Source organism: Bidens hawaiensis, unplaced genomic scaffold (assembly GCF_021521415.1).
Source record: "Bidens hawaiensis isolate Kalapana, Puna unplaced genomic scaffold, B.hawaiensis_p1.1 tig00013993_1, whole genome shotgun sequence".
NCBI lineage: Eukaryota > Viridiplantae > Streptophyta > Magnoliopsida > Asterales > Asteraceae > Bidens > Bidens hawaiensis.
Window position 1 is genome coordinate 487873 of NW_027492202.1, and position 27952 is coordinate 515824.

Genomic DNA, 27952 nt, shown 5'->3' on the forward strand with positions numbered 1-27952 from the left:
TATATTGACTGTTTTTAATTTTACTAGTTTTGATGAGTTACGTATGACAACACCGTATTTACTTTCCCCATATTATAATTATGCAAAACCAAAAATGTAAAAAAGAAACAAAATAATAAAGGTAAAGGGTCAGTTTGGCGCTTACAAGGACATTTTAACTACCATCCTGCTTAGAGGTCCACAAAAGAATTGGTTCTGGACCCGACCCGGCGCTTACAAGGACATTTTAACTACCATCCTCGATTGTTTACTGCAATTTCCTTTAGTGCTTCCAGCTACTCTACCAAGTTATCTCTTAGTTATTTCTTTGTTAAAATGACTTTTAAAATCTATACTCTTTTATCATTTTGGTGAGAATATTGCCATTAAACTTAACTATAGGAATTTACCCGGCGCGTTGCATCGGGCAGCTCGATAAAATCTGGGTGGTGGTAAAACTCAAGCGTTGTCGGTCTCGAGCGTTGAGATGATAAGTCGATGTGAATTCAGTCGGTTTTCTTATGATACCAACTAAAACAGAAATGACAGTTGGCCGGTTTTCGTTACGGTGGTACTGGAACTAAAACAAAAGGCAGTGACTTTACGCGAATTTGTCGGTTTCTTTCTCGTTCATTACGGTACCGGAACTAAAACAAAAAATTAAAAAGGAAATTGGCATTCGGTTAGTTTTCGTTACGTTCGTTATGGTACCGGAAGTAAAACAAAAAAATTAATGACATCAAAACCCTAGCATTGTCACCCCGAACGTTGATGCAACGAGTTTACACGAATTTAGTCTGTTTTCGTTACGTAAATAAAAATTGACGTTAGGTTGATTCTCATTACGTTCGCTATGCTATTAATACTAAAAAAAAAGTCAAAATGGCATGGACAAGTTTGGGGCCGCCACTTGATTAGCAGCACCAAACTTCTCTTTTATAATATAGGAAAATTGGATTTTAATAATCCCAACTTAATGCAGTTGGCTGATAATAATCCCAACTTTAAAAGTAGCTGTCACTGGTCCCAACTTTCACACTATTTATTTTCATTGGACCTCCGTTAAAAAAAACTTAACGATGTTATGTTTTTTCCAAATTTCAAACTGATATTTTAGGGCTTTTGATCGGAAGGAGAATACGAGTCGATTGATGTAAAACTTACTTCCAAACGGTGGTCCAAACGACTAAAGGAAGCTTCAATTTCGATGTTTAAACTTTTAATTAACAAAAATCAAGCTGTTTGAAGTGTCGTTTCAAGTTAAGTTTTACATCAATCGACTCGTTTTCTCATTCCTATCAAAAGCCCTAAAATATCAGTTTGAAATTTGGAAAAAAACATAACGTCGTTAAGTTTTTTTTAACGGAGGTCCAATGAAAACAAATAGTGTGAAAGTTGGGACCAGTGACAGCTACTTTCAAAGTTGGGATTATTATCAGCAAATGCATTAAGTTGGGATTATTAAAATCCAATTTTCCAATAATATATAATAATAACTGATTATACATCACCGATTATTTACCCTTATAGGCTTATTATTTACTACTTCCTTCATCCAATTAAAAGTGTCAATATTTTCTTTTTCTATTTATCACATTATAAATATCCAGTTTCAAAATTTATTAACCAATTTTCAAGTTTAACCTTATTAAACAAACACAACTAAGATTAATAAACAATATTGATGGACTCAATTTTCTAAAAACATTAGTGTCAAATTGGTAAGGGAAAAAAAATAATTCAATATACCCTACCTTTAATTTTGTGTTTTTAAAATCATGATACTTTAATGAGACGAATAGAATACACGAAGAGATAATAATTCCCATGATCATTTACAAATATCCAGCGAACAGCCTTAGAGACAAAAGGTTTAAGGATTAGTCGATCTAAGACGGAGTACCTCCACTGTGCTTTTGGAGGGGTAAATGACAATGAGGATGCGCTGATTACCATTGAAGGGCAGGTGGTCCCGCAGGTAACGAAGTTCAAGTATCTAGGATCATTTGTTCAGAGCGATGGGGAATTAGACAGTGATGTGACCCATCGAGTTCAGGTAGGATGGGGTAGATGGAAAGCAGCCACAGGTATACTGTGCGACAAGAGTTTCCCAACTAAACTAAAGGGAAAATTTTATAGGGTTGCAGTTAGACCTGCAATGCTATATGGAATAGATTGTTGGGCCATCAAGAAGGCACAAGTGCGGAAGATGGAGGTAGCAGAAATGAGAATGTTACGTTGGATGTGCGGGCACACAAGGTTAGACCGAATAAGAAACGTCGTGTTTCGGGAGAGATTAGGGGTGGCGAACATAGCAGACAAGATAAGAGAGTGGAGATTGAGATGGTTTGGACATGTGAAGAGAAGACAAACGACGAATCCTGTTAGTTCCATAGAAAACATTACTATAGAGGGGAGAAGGGGTAGAGGCCGACCTAAATTGACTTGGGATGAGAGGATTAAGCATGATTTGATAGACCTAAACCTCTCTGAGGACATGGTTGAGGATAGGAATTATTGGAGAAGTAGAATTAAAGTTAAGGATTTTTAGGGAGAAAAGAATACCTTAGGGCTTCTATTTACCTTATTTTAGTTACACACCATAATAATATTTTTCTCTACATAAATAGTATTAATATCATTATTATTGTTATTATTATTACTATTATTATTACTTTTGAACTCTGATTTTCTTTGTATTGCTTCATACATATGTAAGTTAGAGCCGAGGGTCTCTCTGAAAGCCACCTCTTTATCCATGTGGATAGAGGTACGGTGTGCCTACATCCCACCCTCCCCAGACCCTACTTATAGTTATGTTATTGGTGGGATTTTACTGGGTATGATTGATTGATTGATTTACAAAACACAATGCCATACATCCCAAGGTTTTCCATCACGCATTTAAAGTTGTAGTTCCAACTTTATGATGTTGAAAAAAATGTTTTTGCCTTTTTATAATGTACCTAGAGCAACAACTAAACAAGCACGATGTACAAGTATAAATGCTAAGCAAGAGGAGACCATAATAAGTGAGTGTACCTCAAAAATAAAGGCACTGGGACACCTTCAACTGTTACAGCAATAATAGCAGTTGATGGAGATAAGAAGAAACCACATTCACATTAATTTCACATTTAAATTCTTTTTTCTGGATATCAAGTATCATATATTGTGTGGCCATTCTTGTTTGTAGCACCGGAAAGCACAATTGTGCTATAATGGTGTGTACGTTATGTATTATAAAGTATGAAACATACCCTAATGTGATGTGGTACTGCATATGGCATGTTGATATGAATTGGCACGACTCGTATAATTGTACCAACAGGCAACATGCAACAACTCATATATTGCTATGTAAATTTCAAGGCAAAGTAATCTTAAGAAGAAGCCTTAACATATATTATATATGAATACACGCGCGTTCACTACAAAACAAGTTATAAGTAGAGCATCGTTCATATCAAACAGTCGAAATTATGATAAGTCTACGATTAGTTTGGATACAGAAACACCATAAAACGAGCGGTAAGGCTTGATAGAGGCTATGAATAAGTCGAGTTATACACACGAGATACGAACAAGCTCTATTTACCGCTGAATTTAGGTTATGAAGTTCACTATTCAATTTTGCAGAAATTGAATTAACATTGGAACAACTCTTAACTCACATATTGGAGATTAGAACATTAAAATTTCTCTTATTTTTATCTCCTTTCTTTTTTTCGAACAACTAAGATATTACCCTATAAACCCATAACCACCTATTATACACCTTAATTACCTTACCACCCCACCAACGTAGAAATAGCTGTTTTCTCCTTTCATTTTACTATTCTTTAAATAAAATACCTACAAAAGTTCACTTTTTTTTAATAAATAACCGACCCATTACACCCTTGATCTCTAATCATGGGTCAAATCACATGTAATGAACTAAAGACACATGCATGGAAATAAATAACTGAAATAAACATGAAAACAAAAAAGTTAAGAAAACAATAAATTGGCAATGTGCAGGAGAAGAAATTAGAAACAGAGATGAAATGTTAACATGGATCGGTGGAATGTGCAGTGGTGAAGCTTGGACTGAGGCACCCGGGTGGGGGGGGGGGGGTCAAATTTCGACCGAAAACGAGTACATTTACACTACTGTGCAAAAAAACAGGGGGGCCGGTGAAGTGAACAGTTATTTCACAACGAGAATTAGTAAATCATACTCTTATTGAATTAACCAAATAGCTATTGTTTTAACAGAGCGATTACAAGATAAAGATAGAAAGACCAAAACTAATACAGAACTAGAAGAAGATGGGAGAACAGATTCACAGAGTATGAGATGGGGAGAAGAAGCCAAACATTCTTACAATATTCATTTATGCTCTTTTACTCTTGTTTCCCGGCTTATATCACGCACCAAGGTTTATTGGACCATTGAAATGGGCTGTTGAAATGGACTTTATGATTGGGCTTAGATGCATTCATAACAGCCGGGGCCACCCTGGGCCTCAACGAAACTTCGCCAGTGAGAATGTGGAACTTGGGATCATGGATGTTTATTAAAAAAAATGCATTTCTACATGATGTTTTAAATCTAAATATATTGGTTAGGAATCGTAACCTGTTATTGGCAATAACCGGTTTCGACCATTTGACCAATAAAGGTTAAGGTTTGAGTAGAAAAACACTAATCCTTGTAAGGTTAAAAATGGGTTAACCTTATTTAAATATTGTAATTAAATATATAGGCTCTGTTGTTATTGTTGGGCTGATAATAAGGATCAAGTTTGCTAGAGGGCTTTGCAATTGTAACAAAGCCCAATATCTCTCTAGTGCCTTTAATTCCGAAGTTTTGATATTGTAAATTCGCCCATGACTCAGCCTAATCTATCACAATAGAATCGTTCACACTTTCATAACTTTTGTATCTAGAGAACTATAAGAAGACAAAAATGACCAATATATGATCTTTGCTCGTTGTACTCATTCAAAAATCTGCACAAAATTTATCAAACACATTTTCTCAACACTGGGACCGCAACTTTTGATCGTGCAATTTAAGATTTTAAGGGCATGTTTTGAAGTAAAAACAATCTCCTTGACTCAAAAGTCAAAATCGAAAAAATAGATACTTGGAAATTTTGTGCCATTCGCTATTAAAATCGGAAGTTGATCTCAAATTAACCCTAAAACAGTAAAACCGCGAATTTCAAGGTGTTGTTAAACATACCCCCCCCCCCTTTTCATTTTTACTAAACATACACCCTTTCTCAAGTTTTACATTAATACAATTTAAACATTTATGTTTATTCTTTGTCATTTTGTCATATTTCAGCTGTTTGGTTCGGTTCGGTTGTAAACGAGCCAAGCAACGAGCAAGCCTTCGCTTGGTTTGGCTCGGCTCGTGAACAGCCCTAGTTGTATAAGTGGAAAAGAGAAATAAACTTTTTAGTAAATGGTTGGGTTGGGTTGGGTTGGGTTGGGTTGGGTTGGGTTGTAATAGTGGATACTCTAATAACTAATATACTATGTATTTGGGCAGATCCACGTCATATTGTGAAGTAATTGGGCTTTATTTTTGCAGGCATAATATTATTTACCAGACTACATTGTGTCGTTGTGTAATCGGCCATTTATCCGGCGGGCTTTGCAAATGCAAATTTGCAACGGCCCTTACAAACGGTGCTAGGATATTATACATTTTGGCTCTAACGGGTTTTCTATCTAGAAACTCACGGTTTTGTTTTAACCCAACGAATTACACACCAAGCCTAAACAAGTCTTAGTAGAGAAGGTAATTACTCATTTATAAACAAGGTTTCGTTCTTCTCCTCAGCCAATATAAAGTGTTAAAACCTAGTAATCGATTAGATTTAATAAGCCTAGGATATACAAAACCAAACAAAAAATTTGTTCGATTTTATTCGAATAAACCGAACTCATCGCCAAAGTAGTCTACATTATTTGATTTAATAAACAAAAACTTTAAAAGTAATTAAAATCATGATTTATTAAGCAAATTCACATTCTCAAAAGTAATACAGATTTATCAAACTTCAAACACCCGATATGACCTCAAAATAACAGGGGTCAAGTTCGGTAAGTGAGGCAACTAAGGGTGTTTTGGATTCCTTATTTTATCTTCTTATAACTTTTGAAACTTTTCATCTTATAATCTAAACAATCTAAATTGTTATTACTTTTCAAAAAGTTAATAAGTTATAAAGTGATGAAAATAAACAATCCCAAACACCCCCTAAATCCGTCATTCATATATAACCACCATTAACCCGAACAACCTGACCATTAACCCACTCTCCCGCGTCACTAACCAAGAACCCGACCAACGGAGCCACATCCTCGGGCTCGCCAAGCCTCCCCAACGGACTCTGCTCGACCGCCATCTTCACCATCGCCTCACTCTTCCCTTCATAAAACATCTCCGTCGCAATCGGCCCGGGCGCCACACAATTCGCCGTAATCCTGGTCCCCTTGAGCTCCTTCGCCAGAATCTTCACCATCGCTTCAACCGACGCTTAAAACGCCACGTACGCCCCGTACCCCGGCCTCAACGCCACCGCCATCGATGACGTCAGACACACAATCCTCCCACCACCTCCTTGCTTCAACCGATTCGCCGCCTCCTTACAGACTAAATACGCGCCTCTCGTGTTAACCGCAAACGTACGGTCGAATTCTTCAGTTAAAGAGTTAGCGATTGAGGAGTATGAGGAGTCGAGTATTCCGGCGGCGTTGATTACGATGTGTAATGGAGAATTGAAGGCGGATTCGGCTGCGTCGAATAAGGCTTTGACTTGAGTTAGGTCAGAGACGTCGGCTTTAATGGAAATAGCGCGTGGAGAGTGTGATTGGGATGGGAACTTGGAGTTGATTTCGGAGACGAGTAGATCGGATTGAGTGGAACTGGAGTTGTAATTAATGATGAGCTTGGCGCCGAGGGAGGCGAGGTGGATGGCGATGGCTTTGCCGATGCCGCGAGAGCCGCCGGTGACGATTGCAACGCGGTCGTGGAGTGGCGGAGATTGGGTGGTGGTGGTGGTGGTTTCGGCAGCCATAGGTATGTTTAATGTTTTAATAATGCTTTTAAGTGTGATTTAGGGGTGGTGGTATAAGTAGAAGCAATTGTGGACCAGTGAGTTCATCAGTGGGAATAATTCTCGTCACTGCTTAAGTCATCAATGGATTAGATTCTTCTCCATAGGAATAACCAAATAATGTAGTCATAAATTCATAATCTACACACTAATCTAGTCATAAATTAATAGAAAATGACTAAACCTACCAAGAAACTATGGTTTGAATGCTTGATTATGATGGAATTCTTTTTTTTAATTGATTATATATATATATATATATATATATATATATATAGGGGAGTGTTATTTTGGCAACCATGGTGAGTTTTAAGAACTTTAAAAACTCAATTTTAAACCACACATTTAATTAAATGATATGAAATATGTGGCTGAGATTAAATTTAATTAAAAAATAAAGCAGGAGAGAGAATAAATATTTTTGATAATTACACAAATTTAAACGTTAGTTACACATGTGTAAAAAGTCGATTCGGTGTGTAAAAAAATACTGTAATTTTTTGTACATCACTTACATTTACGTATTACACATGTGTAAAAAAATTCGAAAATATAAATTTGTTACGTTGAGTTCTTTCGAGTTCTTAAAACTCAAAATGGTTCTCAAAAGAAATCAATCCTATATAAATATATATATATATTAATATATACAGGTTCATCACGTGTAAACCGTTTTGGGTACAAGTTATTTAATTAGTCATGTACCATAATACCCGTTACCCTATCAAATGTAGGGCTGTCCAAACTGCTTGCCGTTCGTTCTTTGCTTACTCGAAAATTTCTCGAAAAATGCACGTTCTATTTCGACTCGGTTTGGAAATGAGCCATTCGGCTCGGTCCGGTTTGAAAACAAACCAAGCACGAGCGAAGCCTCGCTCAGTTCGGTTTGATTCGGTTTTGCTTGAATTATTTTTATTATATATATATATATATTATGTATATATATACAAATAAAATAAAGTATTTTTAAAGTTTTTGAAATTTCTCTTTTTTGTGTTGGCTTTAAAATTCAGTTTTAAACTCTACCAGTTCATTTAATATATTTTTTTTGTTAACTTTGAGTTTTAGACATTTTAGAGTTGGAAGTTTAGACAATTTGGAGTTAAAGTCTTGAATTAATGATATTTTTTACTTTTAGAAATTTAAATTAAAAAGTTTGTAGCAAACCAATCCAAACCAAGGCGCTCCGTTTTAAACCAAGACAAGTTCAAGCATAAAAATATTGCTCGTTTTTTAAAATTCTATCCACTTGGTTCGGTTGCTTTCAAACCAAACTAAGTATGAGCAAGCCCGCGTTCGGTTCGGCTCAGTTCGTGAACAACCCTAGTCAAATGTTTCAAATTTTCCCATGCATTTGAGTATTTATTAATCACATTGTAAATTTACTAGACCCACTTGGATTATTAGTGGAATTTATCTTGAATTCATCTAGCACAAATTATATTTTTCAGTCTTATTCCATACTGTTAACTATTTCAAAAAATCAATTATAACAAGAGTAATTGTAGTCAAAAGCTTAACATGAAATTAATGATAAAATCAAAACAGACAACAGATCATTTATATATATATCAAATGAATGATCTGTGATACAAGTTGAGGCAAACAATCAATGGGTCAAAAACCAAGATGGATGCTTCAGGCATACATCCGAGAAAGAGACTTTGACGGTCTAATTGAGATGATCTTGAACCCTTAAGAAGACTATCTATGAATAGGCGAGACAAGGTAGACGTTGACCCAATAATACACCGATTATAGCTAGGGGTACCGCTCATATTTTTTAAAGAAAAATACTCACATTATATATAAAAAAATCCTGCATATTCTGGTGACCGAAAGTCAAAGGGCCTTTTGACCCTCCCTTGATTCCGCCCCAGCTTGATGTCTAATCTCTACGAAGACATGATCATTGCCTATAAGGCTATAACCATGTTCCCTGAAGCAATCTTGTAAGCTTAGAATCACGAACAGTACCCTAAGAAAATACTTAAATGATTACAAGTGTAGGTGTGCTTTCTCTAGTTATAATCACTAGAAGATATTGACTATGATGTTTTTCTTTATAAGTTGAAATGTCATACTAACATAATTCAAAAAAGGAAAAAAAAAAACTAAAAAGCAACTACTGTAATGAAACCAAAAAATCAACTGCACAACCTGTTCTAATATGGTTTACACTAATGTTACAAACAACCATCTTATTCTTTCATGGAAATTTAAAACTAGATCCTCTCGCATTCGTGCTGGACGGGCCGGCGCTTGGGTTTATAGCAACCCATAATAACGAGAGCGTGATCGCAGTGAGCCCGGACCACACATACACAATCGTGGGTGTCTTCCCCCTCCTCCCATCAGCCCTTTAAAAAAGGGGTACAAATGAACCAACACCCAAAAACTGAAAAACGCACCTCCCACAAACTTCCCCCATTGTGGTGTTATGCTGTAGATCGTCCTCGAGAATGCTACCACCATCGCAATAACGTTAATCATCGCGATAACAATTGGGGGAATCATGAGCGACGTCCATTTCACCAGATATAACTCTGCGTAAATATCATCGGCATCTTCAACTGCCTTTGCGGTTAAAGTGAACGAGATCTCGATTCCTGCCATCACCTGTTACAATATAGATAAATTATTATTTTTCAAAACTACCCATTCTAACCCAAACCAAAATAACATTTTTTTTTACAAAAACAACACTTTGTGACCCGAACCAAGATAACTATTTTTTAAAAGAACCCCTCCTGACTCGAACCCATCCCGGTCTTAACGTGTTTTGATCCAACCTGACCCGTTACCCAGCTAAACACAACTGTTTACCCAGGAGGAGTGATAATCAATTGTCACCAATTACATTACTTAGAGCAATAACATCACCTTCAAAAGCCCTTGAATGACCGCCGCTAAATGTGAACTCGTACCCGAAATCAGCCAAAACTGCTCGTTTCGCCACCAATCTTCTAACGAAACTTGCGACCACCGAACTTCCAACATCGCAAGTCCGATCAGACACAATGTCATCAACAACAGGTAGATCAAGAAAGTTGCATTGACATTTTTAACTATAAAATGACCCGATAACAACGAGAGCGCGGGAAGGAAACAATACACAATGAGAAACAGCGACGTGAAGGGGTAAACGCCAACGTTAATGTACGCTAAACGCTGCAGCAATTTAAGCCGTTTTGACGCTAGAAACGCGTTGTTTCTCGAGAAAAAAATCTCAACGGACCCGGTGGCCCAACGGAGAACTTGATGGAGTCTGTCTGTTAGATTTATCGGGGCCGAGCCACGAAAAGCGTCTCGTTTTGTCAGGCAATATATAGACCGCCACCCGCGGTTGTGCATTCGGTACCCGGTCACCACATCTTCGGTCACTGATCCGTATATCCAACCCACTCGATCACCCCACTCGGTTTTGTCTTCGTACCTGTTGTTTAAAACAACGCGGGTTTATTTTATGAATAACGAGAGTATCTTTATTATTTTATTTTATTTAATTACCAACAAGAAATTACAGAAACAGCTTCGGCTACGGTTGCGGCATCGATAGGTTCACGAGCGTTTCGTAGGGCGCCTGGAGGGCGCCCATACTTTACCGCTGGGTGGTCAGCGATAGGGCGGCCTTGAAACTCGGCTACAGGTATTGAATTCGCCAAAAGTGTTGAGTTCCCGAATCGTCTCGGGAGTTCATTAACATCGAGGTCCGGGTCAAAATCGGATGCTTTTAATGCTTGTGTCTCGGCGGGCGGGTTAGAACCCGCACCGTCCTTTTTCTTAGGTGTTGACAAGTCAACCTTCGGGGGGTCGAAACCGTATAATGCAAAACGTCTAAACATACATCCGGTCCCCACGTAGAATGGGCCTTGTAGCCCGTCTAGCGCACGCATATTTCCGTCAAAGAAGACGGTGTTGTGATTGGCGTAACGGTCTGAAGGGTCGATTCCTTCAAACCGTTGCGGGAATTGAATGTAGCAAATGTCTTCACCGCCACGGTCCATCATGTAGCAAATCCCTTCTCGAACCGCCATGCGGTTGTATATGTAATGATCACAATCTAAGTTCAAGATAAACGGTCCGTTAGATAGTACTGCGGATGAACGCACTAGTGCGTTCATCGCCCCGGCTTTCTTGTTGTGGTCATAGCCGGATCGTTTCTCTCGTGACATATATACAAGCATTGGTAATCTTATATCAACGTCTGAGTAGTCGCAAAGGCCTTCTTCCCCTGACCCTAATAACGGGTCAGGGGAAGGGGACTTCAACATTACTTGTATGATACCCGCGTGATCGCCCTTGGCATGATTACGGCTTGGGTTAGCCCATGTATCGGGCCAATGAGTACCATCGGCCATCCACGTGGCCCGTTTGATATTTATTGGCTCGGTCGGGTCAACCCCACGCTCCCGAATGTTCTTTAATATCTTCATCTCCTCCCTCGCGTTAAACGCATCCGACCTTCTCCTTATCGAATCCGGCAAATTATTAATCTTCACTTTGAACTCGTCATACTCGCGTTTAACCCGCCCCCGGTCTTTAACGAAATCCGCTCGTTTCTTGTTTTTTGTCGGATCACCTTTCAACGAGAAATACGTGTCGGGATTTCTCGGTTCGATGTCGTGTTTTCGACAAAACGGGACCCACAAATCCGAAAGCTACACGCCTCCGCCAACGCCTCGAAATTCCAAAGCGACCCACCATCATCCGATATGTAGCATGCGAGCTTCTCAACCGGGTACTCAACCGCCAGGATCGAGAGAATGGTGTTGGCAGTGACCAACGGCGGCTCTTTCTCGGGATCCGCGGTCGATACAAAGAAATCAACACCCGGGAGGTCAGACCGACCCTTCGGGTTTTTAACCTCATCGCGCACTTCAAACTTATCATGAAGAAGTTGGAGATCGGCGGACCGATTCACGATACAAAGCTTCGGGATCTGATCAAGAATCCACGAAAATGCAAACCATATCTCGCATATAACCGACATGAACCACATCCACATTGCATCATCATTCGGGTTAGTAACCCTCCATGTCAAAAAGAAAATCAAAACTACAAAACGAATAACTATCAATAACCTATAAGGACTAATAATACTCGCAGGCATTGGTAGCCTCCGAGTAAGCGGTCGCCACGGCTTATCCTCCGGATCCTCAAAACCGCCACCACCGTCTTTCCCACCACCACCATCCGTCGGCCAATACGCGTTCCCAACGCCATACGTCCCCGACGTCTCGTTAAACAACCATTTGGTATGATCAAAGTCCCCATTTTGGTTTCGTTTCACCAACGACGACCGCTTACCATCCTTACCATCCGGGCCAGTAACTGATAACGCCCCGAGTGGCGCCTCATCATCAAGCTCGGTTTTATACGCTTCTTTACACCCCGGGCACAACCTGGTATCCATTTGCGCATCTAAAAAGCAATCTCGACAAATTTTAAACCGGCATTCGCATGGAATGATATCGACACCTCGCTCGTCCTTAACCACCTTGCCATCACAAGCCGGCATTGCGCATGAAGACCCTTTTGGTCCAGCCATTTGCGGGTGGGTCACCTCGGAGTCAATAACTTTGTCCATTAAATGTGCGTGTGTCACGCTATTGAAACCTCCGGTAAAAAGCGAATTCGAAACGTATTGTTCTTCGGCTTTTGTAGCCACTGATGCTTCAGGAAGTTCATTAGGGATATGAACGGTGTAATTTGTGTAATCCCCGATTGAGTCGTTGGACGTGTCAACGTCATCTTTTGATAAGTTGACGTAATGGCCGCTTGAAGTTCGCCTAGCGAACTTCAAAGATGGGCCACCGCCGCCTGCGGTGGCCTTGGATGGTTTTTTAGATGGTTGGGAACTTGCCATTCCCTTATTGTAATTATTATCTGGTTTTACTAGGTTTCATTTGTGTTTTTTGTTGTGAGATTTTGAAACCTGTTTGGTTTTTTTTGTTATCCGATTGTTGTTTGGTAGTTGTGAGTTGAATGAGAATGGTTGGGGTTCCTAGAGGCGAGATAATTGGCGAAACAATTGGTTATCGTTACCGTCTATAATTAGAAACTTATATGTAAAAGTTTGAAGTAATTAACCAAGTTATTGTTTGTAACCATGGGTGAATATTGTAAATTACAAACACACTTAATTGTGGTTATCAAAACACTAAAAGAGCACAATCTTGAAAGTTACAGGACCACATTTTGCGTGATTGTGGTGTTGATGGGTTAGATTCCGATTTTGGGTGTGCGATGGCTGGATTATTTGCACAACTCTATTCCCGATCTGGATCTTGGCGAGTTCGCTAATAAGGACACCCCCCAGCCCAAAATGCTTTGGCGAGTGCCCTTTATAGTAAAACTGTCCAAAGTTTGGGAAAAAAGTTTGGCATGTCCTCTCGTCAGAGAGCGGTATTAGAATGTCTTCAGGCTCCTCATGCTCAAGACTTTTTGACTGTCACCCCCATCGAAGGGTTAGGCCAGCATATGTCAGCAGTGGAGTACCGAGCGATTATTAAATATCGTTTAATGGTCAGGGATGTCATTTGTGATGTGTTAAAACGGGCGGGAATCTCGGCAAGAAAAGAGGCTTCTGTGAATTTCTTGTCGGATCCGCGTGAAGGAAGGTCTACTCTTCGACCAACGGACATTCTTGTGTTTGGATGGGCGGGGGATGCATGCTTGTGTGGACCTTACGGGGGTGCCCCCTCTTGTAGGGCTTAGGGGCACCGATTTTGTTGCTAGGCAGGCCGTGCTAAAGGCAGAAGCAGGAAAAATTGTTAAGCACGAGAAGACGTGTGTCTCTTACCCCCGATGCTGCCACGTTTCTAAAAAGAGTTCAACGGGTCGTGCACAGTAATTCAACTACGCCGAAGAATGATAATTTTGTTTTCAGTAGGATCGGTTTTGCCATTCAAAAGGGGGGTGGCGACGCAGCTTGTTGCCCGCGTACTTGCCTCTTTATTGTAATTGTATCATTTTATTTGCAATACAAAGAATTTGGTTATTGTATACAGAAAGACACACATGAGTCTTGTTATGTTGAATGATTACTTTCTTGTTGAAACGAAAGATGCACTTGGTTTTCTGCTAGTACCATAACATGAACTAAATCTTTAATCTTTATGTTATACTTGGTTTTAGGCTATCAATATAACATGAACTCAACGTGCAATTTCTTCACCACATCTAAAGACAAAATAAATATATGAATACTAAAGGATCAAAAGACAATAAACAGACACGAAAACTAGTTTATTTGCATTTCATATCCATTCGTTTCTTTTGTTAGTATAAAATGAACGTGTTACGTTCGTTGATTCGGTTACAACTGCAAGATTCATTTGAATATATAATTTCATTTCAAAATTTTGTATGTAAATACCCTTGGAACATGTACATAACGAAATGAATTATGACAAGTTTTTGACATTAATAAAAATAAATATAGTCATACTTATTTACAAATTATCATGCTCAATAACTTGTGCCCCTCTCCACTCTTCACCAGGTTCAATCGTGATCGGAGTTAATATTGAAGCCGGACCCGTGCAAATAAAGTAGCCCTGCCCATATTTTTCGGATAGTGATCCAGGACTCGACACATAAATGTCTTCAAATCCGATTCTTATTACTCTAAAGAACAATTCTCGTCCCTGCAAGAAAAGGACAAGGATTTATAGACGTCACGATAATAATTTTCGTTACTTAAGATAATAAATAAATCTCAAACTTACCTGATCAAGTGTCTCATACTTTGATGGAATGGTGTTATAGAACTCCTTTAATCTATCTTCAAGAGGGGTACCATAAACTCGGCTAAGTTTATTCTTCAAAATGGTGATGGGTACATCTTGTACACTCCAAACTCCTACTTTCTTCTCGGGTTCCCACCCGAAGGAAAACCAGGCTGGATCTTCTGGTTTTACTGCTTCGGATGGTGATAGAATCTCAAATGGAGAAGATAAAGGAGGGTGAGTGCAATATGAGGAACCATTGAGCCCATCGATGGCGGTTCCTCCCCGTTTCTTGAATTTGAGATGGCTAAGTATGGCGGTTTTTAGATTAACAGGTTTTCGACCATTGTTTTTTACTATAACCGCGGTTGCCATGCTTAGAGCATAGAGTGTGATCACATAGGTTATGTCAAGGGTTCCACTAGTGGTGCAACTCAATTCTACCTGCACAAGTAATTCCCTTTAATGTTAAGACAAATACATAAAAAAGTGAGGCAGCATATATATCTCAACACAACAGGGTGTTAATGTGTCGAGTTGACGGGTTGAACCATATCTTTATTCATTTTATATTTATTAGGCCTAACCCACGTCATGTTGTAAAAGTAGGTCTACAAGGCCGAGTACTCTCTGAGTACTCGTTACAAGGTTTGGCGCCGATGGGAGTTTCTTTAACTCTGCTTAATTACTAAGAATTGATCAAAGGTGATCAACTTCAGTCAGAATCACATCTAGTTGGTCAAGTTAGGCCTATTTTAACATAAAATATAAAACATAATTCATATTTCTATAATATTAAAAAAAGAATATCACCTTTTTAACTAATGATTAGCAAATTTTAAAATAATCTAGAATTTACAAATGTATTTATCTTATTTATATTGATATTCACTTATTTTGTTATATATTAGTAAACTTGTGATATTTGATTTATATATAATATCCAAAAGTTAATTTTCTTTATATTTACGATTTTCGAGTACTCCTAGAGTACTCCGAGTACACCCAACTCCCCAGTCGGCCGTCTAGGGTCCGCCTAGCGACTTTTGCAACCTTACTCCCGCATACACTTAAAATCTATGTAACGTAAACACGACTCGTCTAACCTATTTTTTCCTAACGTGTCAAACAACGGTAATCAAGTTGTATACATGTTAATCAGGTTGATGGGTTGTTAAAAATAAGTTAAACATGTCATAAACAGTTTAGCAGGTCGATTTGCCAAATGAAATAGGTTGATAAGTCGACATGTTTAATTAAATGGGTTAAAGAAGTCAACTAGATAACTGGTTATATATGACAATCCAGTTGGAAATTGAGACCCCTACTTGACTTATGCTATCTATATATAACTTGAACCATTCGTTTTAGTAATGTTATCCTCATATTGACAACATAAAAACGACTTGTAATTAAATCCCGCTTTTATAATTCACCAATTATTAAAAAAATAAAAACATTCACTTAAACATATTTATGTACTAAAATCATACAAATCATATCATCAATAAAATAACAATTACACGACTAAACCAACAATCTAAAATATTACTTATAAGACACATTAATGATTAAACCTTGGCAACTAATTAAAACAAGAGCATGCATCACCTGCACAGCATCAATGGAGTCAGAATCAGCATCCTTCACAACCCATTGCAACAAATCAACGCCTTTCGACTTCGACTTTGAATCATCAGAAACACTATCAATCACCAAACCAATCCCTCCTTTCTTAGCCGACGTAGTGTACAAAACCTCTTCAAAACCATCATCTTTCCAGTAAACTTTCGGTTTATATGAAGTTACATGTGCATTATTCAATCCAACCTTCACCGAACTACCATTTCGGACCGTAAGTTCAGCAACTTGAGTCCCATCATCGTTTTCCAAGAACTTGATACCTTTCCTGCCAAATTTTTGATCAAGGGTCTCGGTGACGGTGACTGAAGGAGTTACGATTGAAGCGGTTGATTTGGGAATGAGTATGGTTGGTTTTGGGAGGGAGAGAGATAGAAGAGAAGTTGCAGCCATGGAATTGAAGATGATGATATGATGATAAAGTGAAGGAAGTCCAATGTTTTAAATTTGTTTTTGTTTGGTTGTTTGTTCGTTGGGAATTTTTGTTTTTGCTCGTGGACTATTAGATATAAACATGTTAGGACCTTGAACTATGGGTGTAACACCAAATTGTTATGATATTTGGTCTCCGTTTGAAATATTTTCCAAATCGATATATTATTTTTTTTAACAGTGAAATTTTGTTAGAAACTAGCAAGAATGCAAGATATTAGAAAACAAAGACAAATGCAATGGCATACAAAGAATTGGAAAGATTATTGAGCTTAAATATAGTTGGATTATAAATTGATTCGCATTCAAGGTTGTCCGATGGTTAATCAAATCAACTTAACCTAACCATCTATTCATAAAGCCGAATTATTTGAAAAGTAATCAAAATCGATAGTTATAGAAAACTAAAAAATGGAACATAGACTATAGGTATGGCTTAGCCTATAATCGAACAAACTGACTCATGCTTACTCATAGTGTTAATGATGACCGAGTGATATTCATTACTATATTTGTTGATAGTAACTCAACGATATATTAAATTTTGTAAGGACCCCATAAAAATTAATACTTGGAACCTATACTATTAAGGTTGAACTAGTCTAGTGAAAAGTCCCTTTTTTTTTCTTTGAGAGGTTGCAGGTTCAAGCCTCACCATACCCAGTTTTTGTTGTTTTTTTAATATTCTAGTCAATATTAGTTATTTAGTTAGAGTATTTGTGTTTTTTCGTTAGTTTATCCCATATAACCATTATCACAATGCAACATATATAATGACAACATGAGTTTTACATATACTTAAATTATTTATCTTGTGTATGTATATTATAATTAATCATTTATTTGTGTAAGAGTTAGTTTTTCATGTCTTGGTTATTCATGTAAGACCATATATATATAGCTTACGCTTATGTTTTTCGGGTATGAATAAAAATGAATTAAAAGTGTATGTTCTATCTAGTTTCTAATCTATATTCTTTCTACTTACTTGTTTCCGATGACACCATATTTTCGTGTTTTATTATGTTCCTCCTCTCGACCCGACCCGAATAAAGACCGACCCAAAAATTTTGTAAACCGGAAAAATTGGGACCCCATTGACAAAAAATCCTGGGTCCGCCACTGAGTTCACCGATTATAGATCTCCATACACTTCATAAGTTTGAGGTGACATTCTCTCAATGATTCATCTCTCATTAATATTATTCTGTCATTAATTCTCTATACATCTCAAATACTCTTTGTTAAATGCATATATCCTTAATATAATAAATAAAAATATAGTCGTGTCTCTTGATACCTAATTGTTCAATCTTTGTGCTACTTGTCATCACTTAAGGATGTCTTCAAAGATCTTTTGTGTAATAAAGCTTCTTGGTCTTATTTCATTGGTCTCTAAGGTAAAGTTATTGCTCGAGCGATAAATTAAAGAAGAAACCAACATCTATAAAAGGTATTGCATCAAACTTATCATTAGCTAGCTCATAAATCATTGTGTACAGCTATTCAGTTTTAAATAAATATTTAATATCATCAAGACATATTTGTTCAGTTCCTTTCTTTTCCCTCTCAAAACATGTTTTTTGGTTTACGAATAACTGGCTAGTTATTTATTTTTTGGTTTATCTGCTTGTAACCGGATCTGTGACTTTGCCGGTTCTTGGTTAGATAGGCCGGTCCGGACCCTTTTTTATAACCATGCTTGTCTCTGAAATGGTTCAAATAGATTGAATTTTATTTGTATAAAAATTCAAAATTGATGCACTATTTACTAGTAAACGAAATTGCTAGAAAAAAGTGATTGTTGCAAGTAAATCTGACTTTCATAACTTATTAAAAATGTTTTGCTTTATTCTAGATATAGGATACTGAATTTAATTATATAAAACCGCTCTTAAACAATCTTCTCTCATTGATAAACCACTTTGTAAATCGTTAATGTTTTAAAACACTTCGGGACAGGCTGTTCTACAAAATTTAATTTTTGATATATTTTCTGTAAAAGATTTGTCTAAAATTCATTTCCAAAACCATAAGTATGTAATATAAGTTTTTTTTCTAATAATTTGATTAAACGCAACTCGAATCAATCCATTCAAAAGTAAACGAGTCAAAATTGCCAAAATATAGAATGATTCATCTTGAGTTACAAGCGAATAAACCGAATTTAGCTGTTTATAATCGGCTAAGAACACGAAGAACCTAAAGGCAAAGCTCATAGCCATTATTCGTGAACTAAAACAAATGAAGAAAAGGAAATCCAATAGTAGAATCACTTTACATAAATTTAGAATAGATAGATACAAATGGATATTTACATGTATTTGTGTAGTTTAATATCCTATATATGTTGTTAAAAATACAGAGATAAAAATGAAAACATGAAATATATCTAGAGATAGATAAGGTAAATTTATAAATAAAACTAAAATTGTTTATACAATGAAAGATTTATAAATTTAGGAATTTTCAACATGCATATAGATTTTTCCATATTGTTTATTATCCAATTTATTATATCGTATAATACATAATTATATAACAGTTTAACACGATTCTTGTATCTATTATTGTATCGTCGTTTGAATATAAATTATTTATTCTAACTCGTATTATACATGGGTATCTAACCTAGTTTCTATATATATGTCAAGAATGAATGAAAACTGTGCAAATTTTGGTACTGGCAATTTGTAGACTTTTTTTTTATTAAGAATAAAGTATTTAAAATTTGTAAAAAAACAATAAGACCGAATATTCAAGAACATACGAAGAAAATTAGTCAAAACAAGCTAACAAGATAAAATTTCTAGATGGTTTAGAGTTTAGACTCATATTAATAAACTCTATTGTAACAAAAAAAAACACATTTATTAAATACATAATGTAATAGATGTAACATAACACCTGTAATAACGTACCTATCTTGTGATAAATGTAGAAATATCACATATCTAGATTTTCTTTAGAATCGAAAATATGGATCTAGAAAGTATGGTCAGAGAAAAAAATTTTGAGGTTGTGGTCCAATCTTGAAAAACTGTCTAGTACAAAACAAGACGACTCACGCATGAGATGCAAATGAATTTTCATTGCCGTTAACATATGAATCCTTATATACTTAATAATATATGAGTTTTGATTTTGTTGGATTAGAGTCCATGATTTCCCAATGTTATTGATCATTTATGGTTTTGCTTAGCTTCCATGTTATAGATGTACATCTTTTTAAATCAGAAGCTCATCAAATTCTACACCACAAAGTATATGAACCATTGCTAGCCTAAACCATATAATAATATATCATAGTCAAGATATACAACCATGAAAAGAACGCACAAGACCACTAGAACATGACTTAATACATAACATATTGTAGAGGTAGGGTACCAAAAAGACTCAAATACCCTTAAATACTACCCGCGGGTTATAGAGAACCCTCTTATAAACCACCCGCGGGACACTTGGGCCACCCGCATGTTACGAATAAGGAGGAACGTTCTCATAACACACGCGGAAGCATCCTGGCGTCCTCAAAAGTCATCCGCAAGACATGACGTCTGTCCGCTTAAACAACTGGAGGACAGTGCCAGCAGGACAGCTGTCATTACTCAAATACTCTCTAGAAGAAAGCTTACGATTCTAACTTGAGAAATACATAACATATTAACCAATGAATAAAGGACACCTGGCCAGGTTGTTATAACCGTGCACATGGCCAGGGTGCAATCCGTCCTATCATTTGGTGACGCGTGTCCAGGTTGTTATATCCATGCATATGGACGTATAGCCCAACCTATCACAAGAAGACACGTGTCCAGGCGGTTATAAAAGATCTTCTAGAAGAGGGACAGCTGCCTCAATGATCTTCCATCATCCTTCGGCTATAAATACCTTGTCAAACGGTATGAGGTATTCATTCACTCACATATATTCTGACTACACTTAGTCTTTATACATCAGTACTTTCTTCATTACGAACGTTACTGATTCTCACGTTGGAGGGTGGTTACATGAAGACCCCCCCTCTTGTTCTTCATGTGACGAGACTCACGGTGTCTGTTTTGCAGGTTCCGGTCACTGGACTTTAGGAAGCCTTACTCATATCGTGGTAGTAATTATCGTATTGTACCCTGTGGACTCACCGGATCCAGGACCCATACCCGGGGAGCGGATCGGTGTTTCTTTATTGGCGCCATCCGTGATTTGTGTTAGAACAACAATAGTTTTCGTTGGTTTTTTGTTTCGTTTGATATGAGTAAACTTCCTGAAGGGCCGACGGGAACCCCTGCAACTGAGTCACGTGTAACTAACACAGAAGCACCTCCGGGTCTTAGTGTTTTTACACGCATCACGACTCCAAGTGGCCGTACTCTTGAGCGAGTCACAACTCCAGGGTCACGGAGCGTTGATGTAACACCTGGGGGTTTTACCCTAGAGAACGTCACAGCACCAACCGGTACCACCCCCCAGATATGGGACGGGCCTCGGCACCGGAAGGTTCTAATTTGGGTAATCTCAGACGGATTACGGAAGAAACTCGCCGAAAGCGGTCAGTATTGGATCTGGAAAATGATTCAGGTGACTCTGACGTGGCGAGATCTCATAGACGTAATTCCAGATCCAGAGGAGCCTTGACTCCGGAAAAGTGGTTCCAAGTGTAGCAACAAAATTTGGTGGCTGAATATGAGCATAGAAAGCGTAACGAGCAACTTCACGCCCGCACTTTGGATTATGAGGAATCCCCTAGGGGATCTCCTTCCCCTCCACTAACAGTGCGAGGAAGTCAAACCCGTTACAGTCAACAGATGGAACTAGAGTTTGGCGAACTTCCGAGGCTACGTCCTCGTCCTCGCATAAATATACGGATGCCATCTTATTTAGATGAGTTTGATTATTACGATTCATCCTACCACCCGGGAGATTACAGTATGTATACCGGAGACAGTAGGATGAGTTCTCAGGAAAAAAGCAGTCGTCCGCATGACATAGTCTGCCATACCGAATACCATAGCAATGCGGAACGAGACTTTACTAAACCATACCGCCCCGCGGCCTTCGCTGAAAAATCAAAGTTCATAGCAAGTATTGCCACAGCACCCTTTCTCGTTAATGCTAAGATACCTACATCGGTGGGTAAGTATAATGGTATGACTGATCCAAGTGATCATCTCCAAAACTTTATTACGGTAGGTGGTGTTAGTGGTTGGACGCTGCCTTATTGGTGTCACATGTTCGCATTGACACTAACAGGGGCAACAAGAGAATGGTTTGAAAAGTTACCTAACGGTGAAATTTTTAGTTGGGATGATTTGGTGAAAAAATTTTCCCAACACTTCAGTCAACAGAAAAAACATACGCGAGACCCATCAGAAATTTGGATGTTGTCCGCCGCGATAACGAATCCATAGAAGATTTTATCACCAGATTCAATGACGAAAGTTTGAACATCGGTGGAATCAGTAAAGACATGCTTCGTGGTGCCTTCCGCAAAAAAGTCAAATGTGACGATTTAGTCCGCACGCTTACGGGCAGAGATGGAATGCCAAAAGAGTGAGACGACCTGATGACTGCGCAAAGGTGTATGCTAACACTGAGAAAACATTGAGAAATGATAACACGAAACAAAAATTTAAAGTTGAATTTCAGGATCCGAGACCTAATAGACAGGCGAAAGGCCCTATATGGTCAAGGCTTCAGCCAAGTGCGGAAGCGTCAAAACCATTTGATGCGAGATCCCTCATAGGCAACAAGAACAAAGCGGGACCTGTAAACCTGGGTCCCAATAACTGGACTCCTCTTTCAAAGACTCCCGCTGAAATTCTCACTACAGAGAATATAAAGTTTAGAAAGCCACATCCATTAACAAGAAGATCATTCTTGGATGCTACTAAGCACTGTTCGTATCATGATGACATTAGTCATAATACGAATGAATGTAAAACATTGAAAAATGAAATTGAAACGGCTATGAAATCTGGAAAGCTCAAACATTTGGTAAAAAATGGAAGACCGGACAATGGAAAAACACCTGTTCGGGACATCCAAGGCCCGAGTAAGAAACAAATTAAAGATTTGAATGTTCATATGATACAAGGAGAGTTCCATACAGGGAATAATAGAAAAGAATCTGATGATGAAGAGTGGAAGAATGAACCAGTGATCTTCCCTCGAATTAAAGGAGGCCCGAACAATAAGAACCCCCTGATCATCCCTGCTCTCTTCGGACACTATCGTTCTCATTACGTCTTCTTCGACACCGGCAGCACATCAGATATCATGTATGAACAATTCTTTGATCAGCTTGACGAAGAAGATAACGAAAGATTGAAACCCATCCACGCTCCAGTGTCGGGATTCGGAGGAGAAATAATGCATCCGCGGGGTGTAATTTTATTTCCAGTCACCCTGAGCGATGGAATTCATTCGAGAACCGAGGAGGTCGAATTTATGGTTTTGCCGGCAACATTAAAACATGACATTATCATTGGGCGAGAAGCGATTGGTGATTTCAATGCTCATCCGTCCACGACACACGGTGCAGCGGGAGTCCCAACTTGTACTAGCATCGCAATAATTCATGTTAATAGGCACTGCTCTGCAACCAAGAGCTCAAAGCCCAGCAAGATCCCAAAACAAACTTTGAGAACTGAACCGGAAAAGTGGGTCTTGAACAAAGATTTCCCTGATCAAACTGTAACAATTGGACCTGCTATCTCCGAGATAGTGCGGACTTTCTTTAAACAGTTATTATCAAAGAATGTCGATGTTTTCGCATGGAAACCTGCGGACATGACGGGTGTCCCGCGGAACATTGCGGAACACAAACTAAGGGTAAACCCATTGTTTACGCCAATTGTTCAAAAACAACGTAAGATGGGTCCGGAACAAACAAAAGCAATGAATGAACAAGTCCAGGAACTCTTGCAGGCAGGGATCATTCGTCCAATTCGTTACCAAACTTGGGTCGCCAACCCAGTTATCGTCCCCAAAAGCAATGGGGCATGGAGAATGTGTATCGATTTCAAGGACCTAAATTAAGCATGTCCCAAGGATTGTTATCCTTTACCCGAAATAGATCTCAAAGTTGATGCTGTGGCACCATTCAAATTTAAGTGCTTCCTGGATGCCTACAAAGGCTACCATCAGATCCGCATGGCAGCGGGTGATGAGGATAAAACAGCATTTTGTACCGATCAAGGAACCTTTTGTTATAAAATGATGCCTTTCGGACTAAAAAATGTGGGAGCCACATATCAACGATTGATGGATATGGCGTTTGAAAGTCAAATCGGTCGAAATCTAGAGGTGTATATGGATGATCTCGTAATCAAAAGCGTTGAGGAAGATCAAATGTTGAGAGATATCGAAGAGACATTCGACACTTTGAAGAGTATCAACATGAAATTGAATCCAGCCAAGTGTTCATTTGGAATGGAAGAAGGAAAATTTCTGGGAGTGATTGTCATGGATGCATGCTTCAAAGCTAACCCAGACAAAGTTCAAGCTATAGCCCGCATGCCTTCCCCGTCCTCTCTCAAGGAAGTTCAGACACTCAATGGGCGTTTGGTTGCTTTGAATCGATTCTTGGCAAACCATGCAGCCAAATCTCACCCATTTATCTCAACACTAAGAAATTGCCTTAAGAAAGCACATTTCAATTGGACTGCGGAAGCAGAACAAGCTTTTTTGGAGGTTAAAAAATGTTTGATGGAGCTGCCCACGTTAACAGCACCCTGTGCGGGGGAACCTTTAACGTTATACCTATCAGCGTCAGACATTGCCATTGGAGCCGTTCTCCTGACAGATCGAAAGAATATTCAAACACCAATCTACTACGTCAGCAGAACATTATCGGACCCGGAAGCAAGATACTCCATGCTTGAAAAACTTGTTTTGGCACTGGTCTATGTTGCCCGACGCCTCCGAAGGTACTTTCAAGGGCACCCCATCAATGTTTTAACCGGATACAAGCTCAAAAATGTTCTCAGTAAGCCCGAATTATCTGGCCGACTGGCCAAATAGGCCATCGAACTAGGTGAACATGCAATAGAATACAAACCTAGGCCAGCAATCAAAGGGCAGGTGTTGGTGGACTTCGTGACAAAAGTTCCGCATCACAAAGAAAAAGAATGTTTAATCGAGCAACAACCACGAGCACCTCCGGAATTGGGACAAATTTGGTCCTTATTCACGGATGGAGCTTCAAGCAATGAGGGATGTGGCGCAGGCCACAGGCTGGTCAATCCCGAAGGCCATGATTTTACATATGCCATAAAGCTGGACTTCAAAAGTACTAACAATGAGGCAGGATATGAAGCTTTCTTGGCAGGCTTGCGGATTGCCAAAAAGCTCGGGGTTAAACATTTAGAAGCCCGAGTGGATTCCATGTTGATTGAGGGACAGATCAATGGTACATACGAAGCAAAAAACGATATCATGGCTTCATATGTGTCACACGCAAAGGATTTGATGCCTCAGTTCTCTTCTTGCAAAGTCATTCATATAAAGGGAAGTGAAAACAAATCAGCGGATGCTCTCAGTAAATTGGCTTCAACGAACTTCGAACATTTCGCCAAGGACATCCGCATTGAAGTATTAAATCGCCCGTCTGTTCCGCAACATCAGGTTTTAGTGATCCAAACAGGAGTAGAATCCTGGACGACACCTATTATTTCATACTTGTCATCTGGAGCAATCCGGAAGGAAAAGCAACGGCCCGGAAGATAGAGTACAAAGCCTTGAACTATCAGATTCTTGATGGTGTTTTGTACCGACGTTCCTTCCTCGGACCACTACTTCGATGTGTGGATGCCGAGGACACGAATTACTTAATCAGAGAGGTTCATGAAGGCATATGTGGTCTTCACGCGGGTCCGTGGATGGTTGTAGCAAAGGTAATGAATGCTGGGTATTACTGGCCGGGGATGCATATGGATGCTGTACATGAAATCAGAAAGTGTGATTCATGTCAACGCCATGCGCCTAACACGCTTCGACCAAAAAACGAATTAGTCCCAGTTACTTCAGCTTGGCCGTTCCAGAAATGGGCAGTTGACATAATGGGACCTTTCCCTGAAGCCCCTGGACGTATCAAGTTCCTGATAGTAGCCATCGACTACTTTACAAAATGGGTGGAGGCCAAACCAGTTGCTTCTATAACAGCAGCAAGTGTTAAAAAATTCTTGTGGGAATTCATCATATGCCGTTTTGGCCTCCCTCTAGAGCTCGTTAGTGACAACGGGACCCAATTCGCGGACAGTGGGTTTCAAGAATGGTTAAAAGAATTGCACATCTCTCAAATCTTTACCTCTGTAGCCCACCCGCAAGCGAATGGTCAAGTCGAAAGAACCAATCGGACTATCAAAGAAGGAATTAAGGCCAGACTAGGAACTAAAAGGATGGGTTGGGTCGATAAACTACCCCACGTGCTGTGGGCTTTCCGCACTCAAAAGAATTCTAGTAATTCCGAAACCCCCTTTAGTTTGACTTATGGCACGGAGGCCATGATTCCGGCCGAAATCGGAATCCCATCCGCCAGAGTCCTCATGATCGAGGACAACGATCATGAACTCTGGATGAACCTTAACCTCCTTGAGGAGAGAAGGGAAATGGCATCGATCTGCGTGCATAATTACAAACGACAGTTGCAAAAGTACTACAACTCGCGGATCCAAAGATGTGAATTTGACGCGGGAGACTTTGTCTTCTACAATAACGAAGCCTCAGGGCAAGAGCCTCCGGGCAAGTTGGCCCCAACTTGGGAAGGACCTTATAAAATTCAGAAAGTTTTATCTAAGGGTGCCTACAAGTTAGAGAAGTTAGATGGGACGGAGATCCCTAGAACTTGGAATGGGGCCCAACTGAAAAAATGTTTCATTTAGTTGGTTTTTCTTTTGGCCTGTGCGCCTAACTAGACGTTAAAAACCTTTGTAATTTCGTTTCTTGTAAGTTGGCTTATGCCTTAGTTATGAAAATTTTCGTTTCAAGTCATTTGAGACTGGTATTGTTATGTAATCCTTTATTGGCACGCAAAGAAGATCCTATAAAAACACTTATATTATGACAAAATAAACAAAGTGTAGCGGATACAAAATTAAAACTTCTTTATATACACAAATGGGATTACAAAGGATCAAGTTACAAAAAAAAAAGAAGAAAATTCTATCTATGGCGCGGCATCTTCATGTCCTGCATCTTCCTCTTCTTCTTCTTCTTCCTCATCAAGCTCGAGAAGAGTCTTTAGGTGCTGGATACTGCCTTTCTTATCAGCAAGTTCGGATATCTGATCAGTCAAAGAGAATTTCAACGAGTCGAAGTCTTTTGATTTCTGCTTAAGGATGGCATCAGTATCTTGACCAGCTAAGACATACTCTTCAGGAAGCCGGGAAGTTGAGCCGAACTGGTAACCTTCTTGGAAACCTAGTTGACGACCAGCTTGTTTAGAAGCCTTCAAGAGGATGGCAACACAATTCCCAAGCTCATCACTTGCTCGAACATCAGCAATGACTTGTTAAAACAACCATACATAAGCATCTCTAAAACACTTAGATTATTTATAGCATGTAAAAAGTACATACCTTGGGAATAGCTTCCGCCAATAGCCATTTTTGGTCCGCCTTGGCCCGGACAAGCTCCATTTTATGCTGAGCACATTCCAAGGATTGGTTCTGGCTCTTGGTGTAAAGATCAGATAAGCGCTTGTCCTTGGCCGCTGATTCAGCCTGCAGGGTTTTCAGTAATTTGGCATGTTCATCCAATTGCTTTTGAAGAGCGACCCTGGCTTCCTCAACCACGGACCGCGTAGCCTTTTTCGCTTCCAGAGCCTGGCCGGCTTCCCTAGCTTCATTTATAGCTTTAAGGGCTTCTCCTTTAGCATCAGAAGCAGAAGCCGCCAGTTCATCCCATTCCTCATTCATCGCCAACCAATCTCTGGTTATCTCATGAGTAGTGGACATAGTATTCGCCAAATAATAAGAATGTTAGTTTAGTAATTCTTGGCGAATACTAAGGAGACGTCTTTCCTTTTCACCATGAGGAAGACACTCC

The 27952-nt window shown here is 38.9% G+C and overlaps 1 protein-coding gene and 2 pseudogenes across 1 annotated transcript; all 3 read right to left on the reverse strand.

Moving 5' to 3' along the window:
- Nucleotides 1–6251: 6251 nt before the first annotated feature.
- Nucleotides 6252–7082, reverse strand: LOC143545688 (NADPH-dependent aldehyde reductase-like protein, chloroplastic pseudogene; annotated as a pseudogene).
- A 2027-nt stretch (nucleotides 7083–9109) lies between these two features.
- LOC143545689 (cellulose synthase-like protein D4) lies at nucleotides 9110–13163 on the reverse strand (annotated as a pseudogene).
- A 1307-nt stretch (nucleotides 13164–14470) lies between these two features.
- On the reverse strand, nucleotides 14471–17029 carry LOC143545690 (photosynthetic NDH subunit of subcomplex B 2, chloroplastic-like). The gene is made up of 3 exons (XM_077037529.1): nucleotides 16442–17029; nucleotides 14831–15274; nucleotides 14471–14749 (listed from the first exon to the last, which is right to left on the reverse strand). The coding sequence occupies exons 1-3, from the start codon at nucleotides 16862–16864 to the stop codon at nucleotides 14555–14557; spliced, it is 1062 nt and encodes a 353-aa protein (XP_076893644.1). The 5' UTR covers nucleotides 16865–17029; the 3' UTR covers nucleotides 14471–14554.
- Nucleotides 17030–27952: the final 10923 nt, after the last annotated feature.

What these genes read in the sequence shown, in the direction of transcription:
- LOC143545690 (XM_077037529.1), bottom strand. Translation starts at nt 16,864, where the DNA reads ATGGCTGCAACTTCTCTTCTATCTCTCTCCCTCCCAAAACCAACCATA. An exon ending in ACTCCATTGATGCTGTGCAG is followed by an intron (nt 15,275 to 16,441) that starts GTGATGCATGCT and finishes TTACTTGTGCAG; the next exon opens with GTAGAATTGAGTTGCACCAC. An exon ending in AGTATGAGACACTTGATCAG is followed by an intron (nt 14,750 to 14,830) that starts GTAAGTTTGAGA and finishes CTTTTCTTGCAG; the next exon opens with GGACGAGAATTGTTCTTTAG.